Source organism: Paramormyrops kingsleyae, chromosome 14 (assembly GCF_048594095.1).
Source record: "Paramormyrops kingsleyae isolate MSU_618 chromosome 14, PKINGS_0.4, whole genome shotgun sequence".
Classification (NCBI taxonomy): Eukaryota; Metazoa; Chordata; class Actinopteri; order Osteoglossiformes; family Mormyridae; genus Paramormyrops; species Paramormyrops kingsleyae.
Window position 1 is genome coordinate 26,821,535 of NC_132810.1, and position 20,466 is coordinate 26,842,000.

The 20,466-nt window shown below is 46.4% G+C and overlaps 1 protein-coding gene across 4 annotated transcripts in view; it reads left to right on the forward strand.

Moving 5' to 3' along the window:
• Positions 1 to 20,466, forward strand: part of LOC111849056 (E3 ubiquitin-protein ligase TRIM9-like) — a 104,904-nt gene that overhangs the window by 60,886 nt on the left and 23,552 nt on the right. For 3 of the 4 annotated variants that reach the window (XM_072698901.1, XM_072698902.1, XM_072698903.1), the window contains one exon: positions 11,722 to 11,844. In XM_072698901.1, the coding sequence (XP_072555002.1) occupies positions 11,722 to 11,844 (123 nt within the window). Of the gene's footprint in view, positions 1 to 1,938; positions 3,658 to 6,594; positions 6,794 to 11,721; positions 11,845 to 20,466 lie in introns of those variants that run through there. The other variant, XM_072698904.1, reaches the window with a different exon arrangement.

Below are 20,466 nucleotides of genomic sequence, written 5' to 3' on the forward strand. Positions count from 1 at the left end.
CCGTTTTTTCTTTCCGCTCGTTAAGGATAATTTCTCTCCCCTGATTTTCTTCTTTTCGGACTAAATTCAGATACCTCTGTAGCAATTGGTTGTATCTCTTTACTTTTTCATGCGAGTTCATACCCGGCTGATTTAATAAACCGTGCATCTGGTTTTCAAGTTCACCCAGGGCCGATTCCCCGATGGTGGTATGCGGGGTCGCCCTCTGGGTCAGCATACGGAGTTGTTGGGGGCTCAACAGGAACATTTTTTTTACCTCGCTCATGCTGGTGGTGGAAAAAACAAAAAAAAGCTAGTTAGCCGTCTTACTGGTGAACAGGCTTGTGATAAATGGCAGAGCCACTGACAGCAGCGGTAATAAAAATCCTCCTTTCTGAAGCACGGCCTTGCGTTTCCTCGCAACGCTTTTTTTCTTACAGGCGAAAAGCTTAATCAGCCTTTTCTGCTTCTTAAGCTTGTTAAATTGAGCTACGGATAAAGGTATACGGCCTCTTATAAGATTGAGACAGATTTCGGAGAGAGCCAAAATTATGTTATTAAATGGGTCCGAAAGAATCTTTTTACGTTTCACCCCCCTCATCCTCTGTAGAACTTTAAGGGTCGGCAGGTGTTTCCTGAGATGCTCGGACATGGCTCAGTAATGTTAAATCAATGGCTCACTGGTAGAAAGAGGACGGGAAGCGACCCCGGTAATAAACCGGTCCTGAGTCGGAACTCTTCTGGGCACGTGGCTCTTAAATCGACAAATAAATACCCGTGCGCGGGTCGAGTGGCCTCTTCATAGGCATCTAGAAAAAACTTTTTCTGCCAAGGAAACATTTGCTGAGCTAAAACTTTGATTTGCATTCTGTCCCGCACATTCTTAAACAGACAATAATAAGTAGTATTTAGGGCTATAGTCCTACTGTACTTGCCCTGATGAAATACGTTCTGCACTAGGTATATTACCGAGATTTGACGGTGATGTCTGAATCTCGTGAACGCTTCTGCCATGAGTTTATTTTCGGACGCGCTGTCCATCAAATCATCGATGATGATCAAGGAGCCGGAGGGGAACCGCTCCTCATCTTCCCAGCTTTTAGGCAGCCCTTGTATAAATTCAATTTCGCTGATCCGATCACGTAATTCATCATAAAGCGGCTGATGGGAAGCGTAACACCATACAATTTTTTTAATGGGTACCCCTATGAAACAGTGACTCTGATTTAAAAGCAATTCTTTAGTAAAATAGGTTTTCCCCGAAGAACTTGCCCCGGCGATTATCGCCGTAAACGGCAATTCAAAACGGTGATCAAAGTCGACCTCTCTCACGCCGCTACCCATCATCTTCCAAAAAACACTGATGAAACGGTAAACACTACCCTAATCTTTTAAATCCTTTCCACACATACACACACACAATCCCAAAATGCGTGTATAAAAGTTTTTATATACTCTTGTGATAAATGTACAAAACATTTTCGTACACAAGTTACATTTTAAAACAAATGTACATCTTTGAAAAAAACTTTCACTTTAAAACATCTTACTTTCATGATACATTTTAAAAAACATCTTACTTTGAAAAACTTTCATTTTAAAACATCTTTGAAAAAATTTGTTACATTTTAAAACATCTGTACATCTTTGAAAAAACTTTTAAAACATCTTACTTTCATGATACATTAACAAATTCATTCGATGAAATATTTTTAAAGACACCCTTTTGCGATGCTGCTAGTTTTTTACATTTCAGTACCCAAAAGGCAGAGTTTCACCGCTAGTCAACAATCTGCGCTTGTCGTAGACGACCCTGACCTTTTTATCGAGAGGCCTATTAAACAGGCGAAAACTTTTCATGTCGCGTTCGATTTTGTTGTAGTGCGTCATTATAGGGGGATCATTCCTACATCCACCGATGTAGTTTTCAATCAATCCGATCATACTGTCAAGGTTTACCTTTTGACAGGTTTCGTAATTTAGAGTTATACCCTTACATTTCAACTGTGTTTTCCCGTTGTTGAGTCGGTAACAGTAACTTTTTGGTCCCAGCGCACCCCACAAAGCAATGTATTCGTCGGGGGCTAATTCGGACGTGAGCTCCCCCAGGTAATTGCCTAAGGTCGGCTCATATTCACCCGGCCTGCTTATGTACACGATGCTGTCCGTGTCGTGATACAGCACCCTCCGCCCCAATTTTTCCAGTTCTTTATAAAGCGTCAACCGCCCCCACGCTGTAGTTTGACACGCTATGAATATGTTGGTCTTTCCCGGCGGCACTTTGTAGGAAGACTTGTATCGCCAGCGGATGAGGGCGACCTCGTCGTTGACAAACGCGAAGCTGGAAATCTCGTACAGCTCTGAGCATAAAAAATTTAAAATCTCCCCCAGGTCAGACACTATACATGTCTGGAGCATGTTGTTCCTCTGCGCCAGTTTACCCCACAGAGAGTTAAGCAGAAGCTTGGCCACCTGCCTCTTGCCCCCGTTAGACACTATCTTATCGGGCTCCAATTGGATCCCCTCACGCTCGAGATAGTTTTTAATGTAGTCCCTGCGACCCGCGTCATCGGTCGCGTCGTCGGGGTAGCCCGAAGCCTGCTGCTTCACTTTGAGAAAGGTTTTAATGTAGCCTCTAAACAGGTCGCCGCTGGTCTGGGGAAAATGCCACACTTCGTGCACCTTCATGACCGAATAGCCCCTGTCTAATGCCAGATTGAGCTCCGCAGAGACCCACACGCCGGTCAGCGCACGCTCTGCATCGGAATGGGGGCATGCCCCCTCCTGCCTGTTGTCGATCGCGCACGTCCTGCATAGTGTAAACACGAGTTTCCCATTTGGCAGTCTGCTGGGTAGGACGGGGAAAAACAGCTCGCACGGGGTGTTCACAGTGGCTTTGATCAGGCCAAAGTATTCATTCAGAGGTTTAAAATTTGAATGAATGATTTCCGGGTGTCCCACGGGGAATTCACATTTAGCCAGAGTGTACGGGTACAGCGACGTGAAATCCACGTAGCGGACGCGCTCTTGCCCTGTGACGTCGTAACGCAGGCGAATCGCCGATGTCCGACCCCCAAACAGCTCTTCTGGCGGCCTAAGGGGGTCAGGGGGCTGAAAGTCTGACAGGAAACGCTGTACCTGTGGGTCGTGAGTTTTAGCGTGAGCCCATTCGTGTTCCCAAATGGATTCTACGTTCATATTAAACTCTTGGCACAACACCTCGAGTTTTTCCCTTGTTTTGACGTACAGGGCACCGAAGCTCTCGCGGGTCAGGGGGCAGACATCGTGTTCATTGTTGCACTTAGGACAGCCGTGAAATTGGCAGCCTAGAAACTCGAAAGCCCATTTCTCTCCCTCTATCTCCGCGTATCCATCTACGTGAAAGCGCCCCACGCGCACTTCACCCCCGCGCAGCGCGTGTCGAATTTCTATGCCGCGCGTACGGCCCACGAATTCCAGCCACTGGATCGAGACGTTGGAATAACTTTTGTATTGCCTCCTGTAATCCCAGACGTCCGGGATCGCGATCGTATCTCTGGGCAGGAAATTTGTCCTGTAAACCAGCAACGCGGCTGAAGCGATGGTCGCCGTGGAGAAGGGATCGCAACCCGTGAGCGTTTCAGACTCCCGCAGGAAGCGCAAGCAGCCCTCTCTCAGAATCTCCACATCGTTCTTACAGTAAGCGATCATCTCTTTATGAAAATTAAAGGTCTGGTGCTTTACAACGTCGTACCATCGGTAAAACTTGTCGCGTTCTTTGCCGGCCATTTGATCGGGCCCAAACTGATCGGGAGGGGGGTAGGGCCCTATGTAACTAAAGTTTCCCATGTCTGTGAAATGATGCGGAAAATAGCCTTTTCGCATCTGAGTCGAGCACCCCATTGCATCGGGGATTTTTCTCAACGGCATGCTTAGAAAGCAGTGACTGTCGATGTACCTTTGCTCAAACACGCTGTCCACGATGAGAATGATTTTATTCCCCTGTGACACCACACGCGGTTCCACCCCTTCCTTCACCATAGCGTTCAGTATTATGTAATTATCGAACACCTTTCCATAGTGACTAATGAAACACGTCCCTGTATAGTAGGGCGTCCTGAAATGTCTGAGAAAGTGCAGCGCGCAGTATGGCCCCTCGGCGGTCATTGTCTCATTCTGTTCGGAGATGGCGCACACGTAAACCGGGATATGGGTACCCGAGCTCTGGGATGTTTCAAAGTCAAAAAACACATATTTGGGGGGCTTTTTACTGCCCTCGCCGCTTTGGGCGACCCGTTTCCCTTTGTTAGACTTCTCGGGTGGATTTAGATAGCAGTGATGTGGGGTGGATATGTCTGATTCGGCTGTGGTACTGTGGACTTAGGTAGTAGTTGCGCCCGCAAGCTTTGCATTTCTGAACAGGGGCTAGCAATCTCCCCCCTAACGGGGCAGAGCATTCTCGTACGGTGACGCTCAAAGCACACGTTATTTAAGCATCTGAAATTACACAGCTCACACACTATCCCCGGTGTGGGATATTCTCTACAATTAGTCTGACAGACGCTGCAGAATTTTTCGCAGCGATGAGTGTGAGGCGAGTTGTACCCTTTGAAACAGCTCGTGCAAACGTAGCTGGCTCCTAAGAAGCCCTTGGCGCTTTTAATGCCGTAAAAATGCTGATTGTGTAAAAAGAAATACATCACCCGTCTACTGTCAGTAGGTGTGGCTGTCTGGTAAATTTGGAGATTGTTTGAATAAGGTTGTTGATAATACACCACTGCTTTGCAATCAATGAATTTCTCAAAATTGATTATGTCATTTAAACAGACAGCATGATCGTGGGTGAAACCCGCTTTCTCCTGTAACTCCAGGCCGAGCTTTTCAGCCTTTTCAGTCAGTGATGTCTCCATGGAGCAGATGGGCCAAGTTTATGGCGAAACACGCTCTGCTGTCGTTCTGAATGATAAACGTGTGTTTGGCTTTTTTAGAAATTATTTCTGAAGCTAACATGGTCTGTAGTTTACGTTTGTTTCCACCGCCGCGTGGGATATTTATTACGTCTACTATTACTTCTAGGTTGGAATCGTTTAAAATCTCTTGATTAGACTGAACCAGGCGATCCAGCAGTTGCTGCAAGTCTGTCAGCTCCCCCTCCCCATACCGTACAATCTGTGACAGCTCGTCGTTTAAAAAGTCACCGCGCAGGGTGACCTGTATATAAGCTCCCCATGCGGTGTAAGGTATCGCCTCATTCACAATATTTTGAAACCCCCCGATTACATTTTCGTAGTACTCGCGGAAATTGCCTTCGTTTCTAGGTTGCGGGATATTTAGAATCCACCTAATCTGTACATTATTGAATCTGCGGCGATGCACGACCCCGTCAGGCTGGGGATCCACGTCACCAACACCGCCGGCACCTTCCTGTTCAACATTTTCAAATTGTCCCAGTCCCAAGTCATTTTCAATCTCCTCGGCATCGAGAAGAAATTCTACGTCTGACAAGGCTTCCCACAATTCAGAATCTGCGGGGGACCATGCGGCCTCGTCGTCGGGCAGCACCGTTTCTGGTTCAGAGCCCCTTTCATTTAACATGCTTCTTAATGTCTCTAAGGACGGTAGGAAACAGGGCTCTTGGGCCCTGGCTTCACCAGACGCCGCGGGTGGCGAGTCGTGTTGATAAACGGCATCATTTTCATTATTATTAGCGTTGTTGATGTTGTCTATTTCATTTAATAACGCTTCGGGTATAGGAGGGGGTGTTGCTCCGTCCATACCTGCTGATTCAGGTCTCTTGTAGATTTTCTCTTGACCGGTCCGCACCGTCTCTCTTGTACATAAAAAACAGAGAATACCTATTATTAGAATAAGTTATTTTTAATGTACAGCGTTTATCACACGTATAAAAGAAATAATATACTCACTATATGGAGTTTTCTATCCGCAGCATCTCCCGTAGGAAAAAAAAAAAAAAAAACCCCGAATAGCTGAATCTATAAAAAAAAAAATATATTATTTTAAGTTATTTTAATGTATGGCGTTTATCATAAAACATGCGTAAAAGAAATAATATACTCACTCGATGCAGGTCCCATGTAGTTTTCTTTTTTCCAGCAGGGGTAAGACCTTAATGATACTTGGGAGGGGGGACCCCGCTCGACGTAATAAAAATTTCTGCGGATGGTTTTTTTTTCTATTTGATGTCGTTGTGCTTCTCTTTTAACCCATATTTGTACTTGTGCACAGACGGTATGGGGGGATGTACATATATGAAAAAACAAAACTTCAAACAAAATTTACTGGAAGACAAAATGTCCAACTTGATGTGTGGCCCAAGTTATTAGAGATGACCCAGATGACCTACCGGGATGTACATAGGTTGGCCCATACACTTGCCCGGGATTTGACCTACGCTGATGTAATACAAACGGTTGCATGAGGAAAAAACACAAACTTGAAACAAGATTGAAAAAAAAAAAAAACCTAGCACACAAGGCCAAACTGCTACTGCTGCTGCATGGGGTGTCAACACACATACCCCCAAACTGCCGCTAAGCGTTCATTGGAGGAGGATAGCGTCAGACCCAGACCCACCTCCTCCTCTCATTCTTTGCTCCAACTTGTTCATTCTCTCAGAGTTTCTTTCAGACTCGCGCAGCACGGCTCTCAGCTCTCCGGCATCGCTCTCTCCGAGTCCTTTGCGGATTATCCAAAGCCATGGGACCTTACCACGGTACCGCACCAGACACAGCATCGCTCTCTCCGAGCCCTTTTTTGCGGATTCTCCAAAGCCCGGGACCTTACCACGGTACAGCGTACACTCACACTCCATCAGGTAACCCACCCGCTCAGCCCCAGTGTTTGGGACCTTAACGCACCAGCCCCCTGCTCAGCCCCCTGCTCGGCACCCGGTGGATGCAGACATAACACCACACTCATAAGCACTCTCCTCAATATAAAAAATGATAATTAATTAAATAATAATATTTTTTTAAATAATAATAAATAATTAAATTATAATAATTATAATAAATAATTAAATTATATATAAATAAACCCCTCTCCCAACGCTCAACTGGCTCACAGCCAAAAAAAAATAGCCCCCTCGCACTACCTCATGACGTCACCTGGCTTACAGCCCAGACCCTCACTTTTTGATTTATTTGACCTTTGTGACCTTTGACCCAACCTGTCATTTTGACAAAAGCGGAATGCCTCATCTCTCTCACTAGGTTCAAGATTTGGTTTGTTTAGGACGGGTCTAATAACAGCCATTTTCGAAGGTTTTGGAACATATCCAACCTTAAGAGATGAGTTTAACACATTTAACAGGGTATTGCAAATCTGCGGTGCAATTTCCTTGAAGAATTTTGTAGGATTTGGGTCTATGAGGCTTGTAGTGGATTTACAGGAGGAAATTAAGCTCAAGAATTCTGAGTGTTTTATAGGAATGAAAGATTCAAAAGTCTCATTATTAATAGGCATTAGACTAGCAGGAGTCTGGCAGTCATCGGTAGCTAAGGACGTGCACTGGATGGTCTGTCTAATCTTAGTTATTTTACCATTAAAAAATTTTATAAAGTCATCACTCTTAAGAGCTTGTGGGACTTGCGAGTTTAATGGAGAATTCTGTGTTAACCTAGCCACGGATTCAAATAGGAATTTTGGATTGGTTTTGTTCCCATCTATTAATCTGGAGAGATACACAGACCTAGCAGTCACTAGTGCTTGTCTGTATTTAGACAGGCTCTCTTTCCATGCAGATTTGAAAACTTCTAGTTTAGTTGAGTGCCATTTGCAGTCTAGCTTGCGTGATGCCTGTTTGAGTTCACGTGTATGATCAGAGTACCAGGGGGCAGGTTTCTTATCTCTGTGCTTTATCTTCTTAAGTGGGGCTACAAGATCTAGTGTGCTACGAAGTGATTTATCCATGTTTGCAGTTGCCTGTTCAAGTTCATTTATACACGATGCCTCAGATGTAAGGCTGATGGACTGTGGAAGTTGTTTCATAAATGTTGTTGTAGTTAGTGAGGCAATGGAACGTCTGATTCTGTACTTTGGAGCTGTGGTCAACGGGAGGCTATACTGGATTTCAAATGTTAACAAGTAATGATCTGAGAGCAGAGGACTCTGAGGCATAATAGACACATGTTCCACCAGGATGCCATGACTAATAATCAAATCAAGGGTATGGTTACAGGCATGAGTAGGCCCGACTACATTCTGACATACACCAACAGAGTCAAGAATAGCTGCAAATGCTATTTTTAAAGGATCACTATCTTTCTCCATATGAATGTTAAAATCACCCACAATAACAGCTTTGTCAGTACTGACCACCAGTTTAGTTAAAAAATCAGAAAACTCCTTAAGAAAATTACTGTTCGGCCCAGGTGGTCTATACACAATATCAATGGTGATTTGGGCTGAAGAGCTATGAAGAGATGAGCCAGCAAGACTAAGAACAAGAGTTTCAAATGTGCTGAAACTCAAACCACATTTCTCAGACACTCCTAGGCTGGACTGAAAAATTGCAGGGTTATGCTTATAACTAGCAGACCATAGATGCTCTGGGTAAGATTGTTCTAAAACATGTTAGGTTTAGGTAGATTATAAATAAAAATGCTGCACACAAGCAACGGCTTACAGGAGTCGAACCGTTAAAAATAATTACACGTCATTCATGATGGAGCCTGCCCTATCGAATGATATTTCAACTCGGGAACTTATCGGAGATGGCACGCGAAGGCAGCATTAGCACCCTTGCTAGGAAATTTCATATGCCTCCTTGTCAGTCAGGCATAACTTGCTGCATGCACTGCCTACATTTTAATAATTCTGCAGACTTCAGCAGTGGTTAAATTATCTGTGCTTTCCCTTATCAGGCAGGTAATCTTTTTCTTAATGTGCTTTTTTCCCCCACAGGAGCCACAATTTTTGGTGGATATTCAGTCATTTTCACCTGCATTTATGGCTCACAGTATGCACACAGCGTTCTTTGTTGTGTGTCTCTACATTGTATGCACACTCTGTTCCCGTGAACTGCTTGTGGCTCCGCAAGCAGTAAAGTACTGTGAAGTAACCTAAAGGTGAAAGAAAAACACATCAAAATCAATACAAATTAGACAGAGCTGCTGCAGGCTGCCATTGCTACAGTTCCATTTTGATTCTCCTTAGGTATGGGTAAGGTGCACTTCTGGCATCTATTTTTAAAGATGAAATGTTTACGGCAGACATTCTGAAAGTGGTGTCATTCTTTGATGGTGAAGTATGAGTTTTCAAAGAAACACATTAAATTATGTCTCCATCCTTTCCGTTGTTTCTGAATTGAATGTAGGGAACAAAAGAATGAGGACACAAGCAAAGTGTCACTGGTCCTTATAATTAAAGCAAACCAGCTGAGGTATCTCTGGCATCTTATAATAAGGCACCAAAGCCTTATATAAGGTGCCCTCAAGTGGATAATTGATTGACAGACTGAGCACACAACACACCACAATCAAAGCAGCTCCACCTGCTACAGATAGGATCTAGTAGACAGGTACCTGTAGTAGATTACCTTTAAAAAATTCTCTAACACATAACTTGTAGATGGAGACTTGTGTTCCAGATTCCCCTCAGAGCTAACTTATGTCTACTGAACCTGAAGTCTTTGACTAATCATAAAAACATTACTACTAATCACAGTTGTATTGCAGACAACCAGTGATGGGCGGTAGTGCCGCTACATGTAGCGAAGCTGTTAGTTTAACTACATTTTCTAGTAGCTTGCCTGTAGCGTCGCTGATTTCTGAATCAAATAACTTTCCAGTAGTTACGTTATTTTTTTGATCAAGTAGCGACGTAGCGTCCATAAAAGCTATAATTTCCAGGACATGTCTGAGAAAAGCAGAGGTTTCCTCTGCAGTATGATTTTGAAACGCAACAATCAGAAATAAAGCATGTTCATGCGCAACCTTGTACTCTGCTTCTACTGCCTGTCTATCGAAACATGTATGCGTATGGCTGCATCAAGAGATCGATACTTCAATTTCAAACTTTCAATTTCTGTCCTGAATGCACTGCGGCTGTCTGTGTAAGCGCTGCTGCTCTCGATTGCCACTGACTCAGCGGCTCCAAGCAAGCAAACAGGCTGACTTACGCGCGCGCGCACACAGTATAATATTTACAATAAAGTATTGAATTAGTGGGCCGCCGAACCATTCTCGCAATAATTAAACAGCAGAAATAGTTCGGGGTTTAATCACCAGATGGCGTTTATTACACATATGACATAACACACAGCACATTTATAATGACACAAGCGATTACTGAGAACTATTTACAAGCTGGCATCAGTCCAACATGCCGTGCTGCTCGCCGGTACCTCCGCGCTACAGTATTTATTTACTTATAAACTTTGGCCAAATTCTGTCCTGGGTTTTAACTAATTAATAAATAAAAAAACACTTAAAAGTTATGAAAATGAATCCAGCTTTATCAATTTGATGATGCATCCAGCTTAATTATTAAAAAGTATAGATACAACACAGGGGTCCCAGCAAGTGCAGCTTGTGAAAGACTGTTTAGCGTAGGAAAGGATATTTTCAGACCAAAGAGAAACCACCTTTCTGATGCCACTTTTGAAAACCTTTTCTTGTGCCGTGTAAACAAACACTTGTTAGAACAATAAGAGCTCACCCATGCACCCATACCCCTCTCCCTCCCCTCCCCTTCCATCCCATTCCCCCAGCACTAAAACATGTAATTCAGGACTTTGATTCTCATTTCAGTTTGGACAAGTTCATTTGCTATTGTCCCAGTGATCACTCTCTGAGCCATGCTTATTAATCATGGTGCTGCATGTCGTCCGTAAACACAGTTTAACACGGTTCTTAAACACAGAGTTAATTTGTAAATTCAATTGACTTGTTTAATTGGGGTCTGAAGAAGTTTTCTCGTTAAGGGAGGCCCTGAGGAAATAAGATGGCTGTCAAAATGGTCTTTCTTTTCCCTAGAAATTTTAAATTGATTTAAACCTATAGCCATGTCTTGCCCATCGAACACTACACAGTAGCTTTCATTTGGTACTAAATAGTTTATTTACTAGAGTACTGGTTTACCTAAGAGTAGTAGGCTCCAACTTTTTTTTTTTGTTTTATTCCCAAAAATAAGCTTTTATTTATGTCTCGATGCTTCACATAACACAATGTCTACACTGTGTTAAATCATGTCTACACTGGTTAAGACATTTAATAAATGTCTTAACCAGTGTATCTGACTCATTTTGCACTGATCTGGCATTAGGTTGGTACAATGTGATGTAGCTTCTGATGTAGTAAGCTACTTTTGCCATATTTGTGTAACTTAGCTTGCTATATTTCTATGGGTGGTAGCTTTTGTGTAGTGAAGCTTAATTTATTGTTGAGTAACTGATAGCTTAGCTCACTACATTTTACAAGTAGCTTGCCCAACACTGCAGACAACCAAACAACAAACTTATTTTTATAGTTATCTGTGGCTCTAAAAATAATTTCTGAGTAATAGGGAGAGCATCATGCAGAGCTCTATGTATTACAGAATACTGCTAGTCAATTAAAAACAAGCATTTTACAGACTCCATTAATGATTTTGTGACACTCCGGTGTCTTATTGTCGTTCCACATGCCTGTCTCACCTTCCTTATCTGTTCCTTAAATTCCTGTTTAGGACATACAGTACATAACATAGTTTGCGTTTGTGCTTTTATGGGCAGCACACACCTATTCTGTTTTGTTCCTGCAGGAGAATGGCGTGGAATTTGAAGCTTGTCTGGTGGCACAATGTGATGCTCTTATTGATGCACTCAGTCGCAAGAAGACTCAGCTTCTGTCTCGCGTCAACACGGAGCATGAACACAAGTTAAAGGTTAGTTATTCTCCCTTGAACTCCTGTGAATTGCCCTTAGTGTGGCATTGTGTGTGAGTGTAGGCCTGGCTTTGTCACTTGGGTGTCATCTACCTTACACCTGGTGCCTCCTGGGATAGGTTTTACAGCCCTGTATTGAATGAGCAGGTATAGAAAATGAATGCATGTTTGCACAACATCATCTGTGTAAGGAAAAGACTGGACTGCTTGAAGTGACTATTCCCCCTCATCTGATTGAGCTGATCAGAGTTCTCAGCAGTTCTGTCAGCTGTTGTGTTTTGTGATTTAATTGCTGTTGGCATATAACCAGTAGAACCAGTTTTGTCATTGTGAGGTTTCGTCTTTGCATGTTCATCAACCGAGTGCTTATCTTCCCTGCTTTTCCCAGGTTGCTTGTATCTCTTCCTGTGTGGTATTGTGTGCTTTTCCTTTCTGATCCTTTTCCCTGTACAAGTGCTGATTCTGACTCCAATCTAGGTGAGCCTGAGTTTTCTGTCCTTAATAAGCACAGGGCTTCATGACTTGTACCCAGCAATAGAGGCAGCTAAACTCTCCCCCAACTGTCCTCCAAAGAAGAGCATTGTATTTGGCAGGTTTAATTATGGAAAAGTGTAAAACTGGAAATAGGAGATATACTAATAACTAAACCAATATACACAATCAAGGGCGTAGCTTTGGCTGGAACATTGGGGGGGTTGAGGTCTCCACCCATTACGGGGGAAACATGATTATTGGGGGGGTTGTATTAGCTGGTTTTGATTTATTGGGGAGGGCTACAACCCCCCCATCCCCACATAATTTACGCCCATATACACAATGTAAATACTTTAGGATAGGTATGCATCATTAACGTAAATTAAAGTAGTACCATAAAAGGAACATTTTTTTACTTACAGACAATGCCAATTTGTAAGATTATATGAAGGGATTGCAAAAGATAAACATCAGTCAAATTTTCTATATGCACAACAATGTTCTGGATAAAATTTAGCCTTCTTATCAGTGACTACTTCCAGTTAGTATAATGCAATTTTCAGTCACTAGGTGGCAGCAATGAACTATTTACTTTAATGGTTCCCCTGCACTGAGTGTAACAATTTCCCTGTGTCCTCACAAGTGTGTGCCTGTCCCCCATTCCCCAGGATATATTCCCATACTTTATGATATCTGCTACCGATTCTGACTTCACTTCTCCCCTAGTGTTTTGACTTCTTGTTTCCACTTCGTTTAGGTCCTCTGTCCACGATCAGTATTGTGACAATCTGAAATCATAATATGATGAATAAATGCATGCCATGTCTGACATAATATATACATAAAACAATTATGTTGGTGTACATAAAAGTTAATGGAAAACTACTTTCTAGTCGAGTGTAGTGTCCCCTCGTCCCCACTGACTAAAATAATGGGATTGATTCCATATACGGTGGCTCTTCTGACACTAAAATTAATCTCGAATTTAACCATTTTATGATCACTACCGTCCAATGGTTCTAAAACCTCAAATTTTCCTATCCTATCCTGGTTATTAAAGAAAACAAGATCAAGAAGGGCTTCTCCCCTGGTAGGGGTATTAACAAACTGAGTAAAAATACAATCCTGTACTAATTCCACCATCTCAAGTTCATTTACAGAAGAGCCAGAGACTGTGTCCCACTGTATCCCAGGTAAATTAAAATCACCCATAACCACCACATCATTTTTATTACTCATAATCCTGATATCATCATATAACATTCTGCTTTCCACTGCAGCTACATTAGGTGCTCTATAACAAACCCCGACAATTAGGCCATTTGAGTCTTTAGCATCCAGTTTTATCCATACAGCTTCTGTACTTTTATTTTTATCAGTGAGCTCCCTTGCCTGCAAGTTTTCTTTTACGTATACTGCAACACCACCTCCCTTCTTGCCTATCCGGTCTCTACGGAACAACATATAACCATCCATATTATATTCTTCCCCATCATTGTCAGTCATGTTTCAGTTATTCCTATAATGTCATAAGTGTCCGATGAAATTAAAGCCTCTAAATCATTAATTTTGTTTCTAATACTCCTAGCATTTAAATACAAACCACAAATGGTAGGCCTTTTACAGTGCCCACTTTTAATATTTATTTGGGCTTTCCGTCTCTCCCCATGTCACGCCCCGCTCCGTCCGATCCTAATGTGTGCCACGCCCACCTCGTTACCTCGTGTTCAGCCCTGATCGTGATCACCTGTGTCCTGTTATGTCTGGCTAGTCTTTTGTATTTAGTCCCTATCTGAGTTAGTCTTCCCAGATTAGTCATTGATGTTGTCCTGCGTCATGCCTGGTATTGTCCGTGTCTGCCCGTCTATGACCAATAAAACCGCGTATATTGGACTTCCTGGCTCCGATCGCCTGCTTCCCCGTTCGCCTGCACGCCGGATCGTGACAGAATGACTAATCTCCCCGAAAGCACCAAGCAGCAGACCGAGCACCACCGGCTCGGTCTGCTGCAAGACTTTGTGTACTGGCGATCCCAGCCAGGATCCCAGGAGGACCCCGCAGTCCTGAGGCTGGCCAGCCAGGGCGCGGACATCCTGTCAACAGAGCGCACAGCCGGGCAGGAATACCCGCTGACTAAAGCCCAAAAATGCCTCCGTCGCCTGCAGCGCCGGCTCATCGAGCGACGGGAGGAGCGCGTCACTCGGAGCATGGACGAGGCATCGGGGCCGGCTCCGCCTTCCGCCGCCATCGAACCGAAAGGGAAACAGGGGAGAGATCCAGAGCAGCAGGAAGAAGCTCCATCGCTCTTCCTGGGAGCCTGCTCTCTCCTCCCCGCCTGGGATGACAACGCCGCTGCCCGCCTAGCCAGCTTCCACGGAGAGCAGCCGCCTCCGTTGGAGGCTTATTTTTATCGGCCGGAGCGTCTGGGGCACGGCGGAATTCGCGCCGTGAGAGACGCTACTCCCCGGGTCTCCAAAGCCCTTAAAGGGGCAGTTCGAGGCTTACCAGCTCCGGATCTGCCTGCTTCGGACGTGCCTGTCCTGCCTGACCCGCCTGTCCTGCCTGCAGTCCCTGCAGCTGCCACCGCTCTGCCTGCGGCACTGCCTGAGGTGGCCGCGGATGCGCCCCCTGCTGGCCGCCTGATGGCGGCGCCCGCCACGGCGCCCCCTACAGGCCGCGTGATGACGGCACCCAATGGGGCGCCCCCTGCTGGCCAGGAACTGAGGGTGCCCGCTGCAGCTCCGCCCGAGGGCCTGGCTTCGCCTCCGCCTGCAGTGGAGGAAGCCGCTCTGCCCGTGGCGCCCCCTGCTGGCCGCACGCCCAAAGCGCCCGCCGAGGCGCCCCCTGCTGGCCGCACGCCCAAAGCGCCCGCCGAGGCGCCCCTGCTGGCCGCACGACCGAGGCGCCTGCTGTCCTGCCCCTCCAGCCCGGCCGGATCGTGACACCCCACATAAATTCGTAACTAACCCCTCCAGTCCCTAGTTTAAACATTCCTCAACTACTCTACACAAACGCCTCCCCAATACACTGGTTCCCCTATGGTTCAGATGCAACCCGTCCGGCTTGAACAGGTCCCACCTGTTCCAGAAGGTCTTCCACCTTCTTTGGGCGTGTGGCCAGCAGGGGGCGCCTCGGCGGGCGCTTTAGAGGACAACTCTATTTTACATTACATTCAAGAGCAAAGAGTGTGGCCGCTCCAAACTCACCGGTACCGTGGAAAAAGGAAAAAAAAAGAAAAACAGGGGGGGATACAGAAACAACAAGCGTAACAATAACAGACATCAATCAACATGGGGAGAGGGGGAGAAAAAAAAAAAAAGGTATACAGAAATAACACTAATAATGTAGGTGGGATGGAAAAAAATTAAGTATAGGGGAATACAGAATACAAACAACCATAAGAAACATAACACTCATCAAACAACAAAAATTATAACAACATCAGTGATGATAATAATAATTAATAATGTGACAAATCGGTATTATATACACTCACCTAAAGGATTATTAGGAACACCATACTAATACGGTGTTTGACCCCCTTTCGCCTTCAGAACTGCCTTAATTCTACGTGGCATTGATTCAACAAGGTGCTGAAAGCATTCTTTAGAAATGTTGGCCCATATTGATAGGATGCACATCCAGGGCACGAAGCTCCCGTTCCACCACATCCCAAAGATGCTCTATTGGGTTGAGATCTGGTGACTGTGGGGGCCATTGTAGTACAGTGAACTCATTGTCATGTTCAAGAAACCAATTTGAAATGATTCGAGCTTTGTGACATGGTGCATTATCCTGCTGGAAGTAGCCATCAGAGGATGGGTACATGGTGGTCATAAAGGGATGGACATGGACAGAAACAATGCTCAGGTAGGCCGTGGCATTTAAACGATGCCCAATTGGCACTAAGGGGCCTAAAGTGTGCCAAGAAAACATCTCCCACACCATTACACCACCACCACCAGCCTGCACAGTGGTAACAAGGCATGATGGATCCATGTTCTCATTCTGTTTACGCCAAATTCTGACTCTACCATTTGAATGTCTCAACAGAAATCGAGACTCATCAGACCAGGCAACATTTTTCTAGTCTTCAACTGTCCAATTTTGGTGAGCTCGTGCAAATTGTAGCCTCTTTTTCCTATTTGTAGTGGAGATGAGTGGTACCCGGTGGGGTCTTCTGCTGTTGTAGCCCATCCGCCTCAAGGTTGTGCGTGTTGTGGCTTCACAAATGCTTTGCTGCATACCTCGGTTGTAACGAGTGGTTATTTCAGTCAAAGTTGCTCTTCTATCAGCTTGAATCAGTCGGCCCATTCTCCTCTGACCTCTAGCATCAACAAGGCATTTTCGCCCACAGGACTGCCGCATACTGGATGTTTTTCCCTTTGCACACCATTCTTTGTAAACCCTAGAAATGGTTGTGCGTGAAAATCCCAGTAACTGAGCAGATTGTGAAATACTCAGACCGGCCCGTCTGGCACCAACAACCATGCCACGCTAAAAATTGCTTAAATCACCTTTCTTTCCCATTCTGACATTCAGTTTGGAGTTCAGGAGATTGTCTTGACCAGGACCACACCCCTAAATGCATTGAAGCAACTGCCATGTGATTGGTTGATTAGATAATTGCATTAATGAGAAATTGAACAGGTGTTCCTAATAATCCTTTAGGTGAGTGTATATGTAGCATACACACACGTGATCGTACCCTTATATATGTATATTTCAATTCTTAAATCTATAACATACCCTAAAAAGTAATAATAATAATGATATTGATCGCTCAACCATTCTTATATGTATGTGCAAGTGTAGGTGTGACCTGATTTGTCATTGGATGTGCTGGCATTTGATGCCATCAGGGGAGGTGACAGCACCCCCCCCCCCCTCCCCAGGCCCAAGGCGAAGGCAGGAGAACCAGGCAACCGAGGCCACCCTACCATCCCCCCGGCACAAGGGCCCACAGCCACGCATCCCCGAGACAACCACCCGCCCAACCCGAGAGGGAGCACGTGAGGGACTAAGGGGGCGCCAACCCCCGTACAGGGAGGCCCGCAGAGGGAGGACGGGCGACAAGCCCCCCAGCCCCACCCACAACCCCCCCGCAGGCGGGTCCAGGGCCCCACCTACCGGGAGCACCACCCCCCCCCCCCCCCGCGGGCGGCCCCCCACACACCGGAGGGGCCCCAGCCCGTCCAGCCCGTCCCCCGGCAGGACGGGCCGCCACCCACCGCAGCGACCCGGCACGCCTCCCCCCCAACACTGCAGGATGATCCAAGGGGGGCCCATACAAAGAGCCCCCACCCGGGAGCGGACCCGCGGCGACCGGGGAGCGGCAGACCCCCCGCCCAGCCCAAACCGAACCCCCCAATCCGCTTAGCAGAGCCCAGAGCGTCCCAAGACTCCCCGGACTGCCCACCAGGGCCCCACCACGGCGCAGCAGAGCCAAGCACCACCCGGCCCGCGGCCCAAGAGAGGAGGCCGCCCACACCCGCCAGGGCCGCCCGAACCCCCCCATGATGGGTCTTCCACCCGGCGGGCCACCCCACCCGCGCAGGGCCAGAGACAGAGTGTTAGGGGGGGCCCCTCGGCCCCCATCCCCTCCCCGACCCATGTTGGTGTGAAGTGTGCATGTACATGTGTGATAGAGTTGTGTGTTTATGTCTACAATGCATTAAAATTAGTGGGTGCAGTTCGGGTATGAGGGCCCCACCCCAGGCAGATGGCAGAGTCCCCCATCCCCCTCCCCGCACCCCCAAGGCCCTAATGTAATATGGACTGTGTATATGACTAAGGTGCAAAAAGTGGGCGAGCAGTTGAGGCATGGGCACCCCACCGCTGGCAGAGCCCCACCTGCCTCAACCCACCTCCTCAGCCCTAGTGTCATGTGGTGTCTAACATGCAAGTAAAAATCTCGGCGGACCTCCCCACTGCCCCTCAAGGCCCTAGTGTTGTGTGGAATGTGGTGTTGGGCCCAGGGGAGCAATAAGGGTATGCCAGGAGTGGGCCCCCCCCGGCACCGGGGCCAGATCCCCGACTGGCCCCGATTAGTCCCCATCCCCGACCCCGCACAGCCGGCAGGGACGGCCAACCGAGGTGTTCAGGGGCGCCACAGGCAGCCCGGCAGCAGGGAACCCCCCCCCCCCAGGCGCAGACCGGGAGAGACCCACCCCACCACGCCCGATGAGACCCCAGCTAGCAGCCAAGGACGGGACAACCCCAGACCCCCCGGCAAACGGGGAGCTGGTCCAGCCAGGCGGGGTGACCCCCGCCCCCCGGCCACCCCAGGCCCCCCCCCAGGTGAGGCAGAGGCTCCCCCCACCGCCCCCCCCAAACCACCCCACAGCGCCGAGGGCCCCGCACCGGAATCGCCAACGGCAGACAACGACCCACCCCCACCAGGCAACGGGCCCGGGCAGACCAAGCCCCTCAGCATGCGGGCGACCACCCACCCGGGAGCCGTAGCAGCGGCCCCAGCAGATAGAGCCCACGCCCCCAAACGCACACACCCCAGCGCAGCGGCCCAGGCGGAACCCAGAGGCCCCACCCCCCGATCCCCCCCCAGCCCGCCACCCACCCCGGGGGGGCAGAACCCCCCATCTCCCGCACCGCCCCCAACAGGCCAGCGGCCACCCAGAGACGCTGACCACGCGCCCTCAGCCAAGAGAAACACCAGAGAACCCCAACAACCCAGCCCCCAACCCAGGACGGTGACGGCAAGGCCCCACCACCCCTGACAACATTACATAAAAAAATTAATTATTGGAGTCCAACTGTCTTCAAAATCGATCAAATGATTTTTCTTACAGGCAGACATCCTCTCCATGGAACATAAGTAGATTTTTTAACAGATTTATGTTTAAATTCTCTTTTGACTTCCAGTTCAGAAGGATTGTTTTCTTAGCAATGGTTAGTACTGTGAGAAGCATGCAAGATTTATTCGTGTCCATATTAGTGTTAGTGAGGTCCCCAAGCAGGCAGAGTGAGGGGGAGGGTGGGATGGGATGCCCTAGGTGTGTCGATAAGTCTTCACAAATCCTTTGCCAGAATTCGTTGACCGGTGTGCAATACCAGAAAGCATGCAGGTAATTATCTGGTGCATCCTTCTTACAAGTTAGGCATATGTCAGTATCTCTGATACCCATCTGGAACATCCTCTGCCCTGTGTAGTGTGTTCTGTGTAAAATTTTGTACTGTAATAGCTGCAGGTTGGAGTTCTGATTCATTCAAAAGGTATTCAAGCAAATTTGCCTCCAGAAGTTTGTGTCTGGATTGATGAGTAAATCCCTTTCCCATTTGTGGGTAGGGAGTGAGAGCGTTGTATCAGATTCTGCTAGATGCACGTAAATCCTAGACAGTAGTTTTTTAGTTGGAGTTATTAAGAAGTTTGCTATTTTAGGTGAAAGCTCCAGATCTAATTGCTTACGGCACCATCTATTGATTTAAGTTGAAGATATTCTAAGTATTTGTTTTTCTCAATGTTATAAGTTTCTGTAATTTTGTCAAATGATATCATGCAATTGTCTTGGATTATGTGTTCGAGGTGCTTGATTCCTTTATTATGCCAAGCTAGGAAGTTTATCACTTTTTTATTTAACAGGATGTCAGGGTTGTTCCAGATGGGTGTCAGTTTGCATGGGACCAGTGAAGTTTGGTCCATTCTAAGAAATTCCCACCAGGCTGTCAGCGATGTGCTGATGTTGATGCTCTTAAAACAGCAATGTCGTTTAAGTATATGACTGATAAATGGCAGGTCCTGGACTCGAATTTCATTACAGAAAGTTTGCTCAATATCCAGCCAGTTATGGTCTAAGTTATTTTGCGTAGTCCATTTTAGGACATATATCAATCTATTGGCAAGAAAGTAGTTGTAGAAATTGGGAAGCTCCAAACCCCCACAGTTTTTGGATTTCTGTAAAGTTTTTAAACTTATTCGTGGTGGTTTGGATTTCCATAGATATTTTGAAATTAAGGAGTCCAGTGATTTAAAGTTGACTCGGAACCATTGAGAACATGTAGTTAATTTTTGGTAGGATCATCATTTTGATTGTAGCTACTCTTCACAGAAGTGATGTGGGTAGATTGTTCCACCGTGCAAGGTCATCTTCTATCTTTTTAAGCAGCGGACTATAATTTAATCGCGTCAGA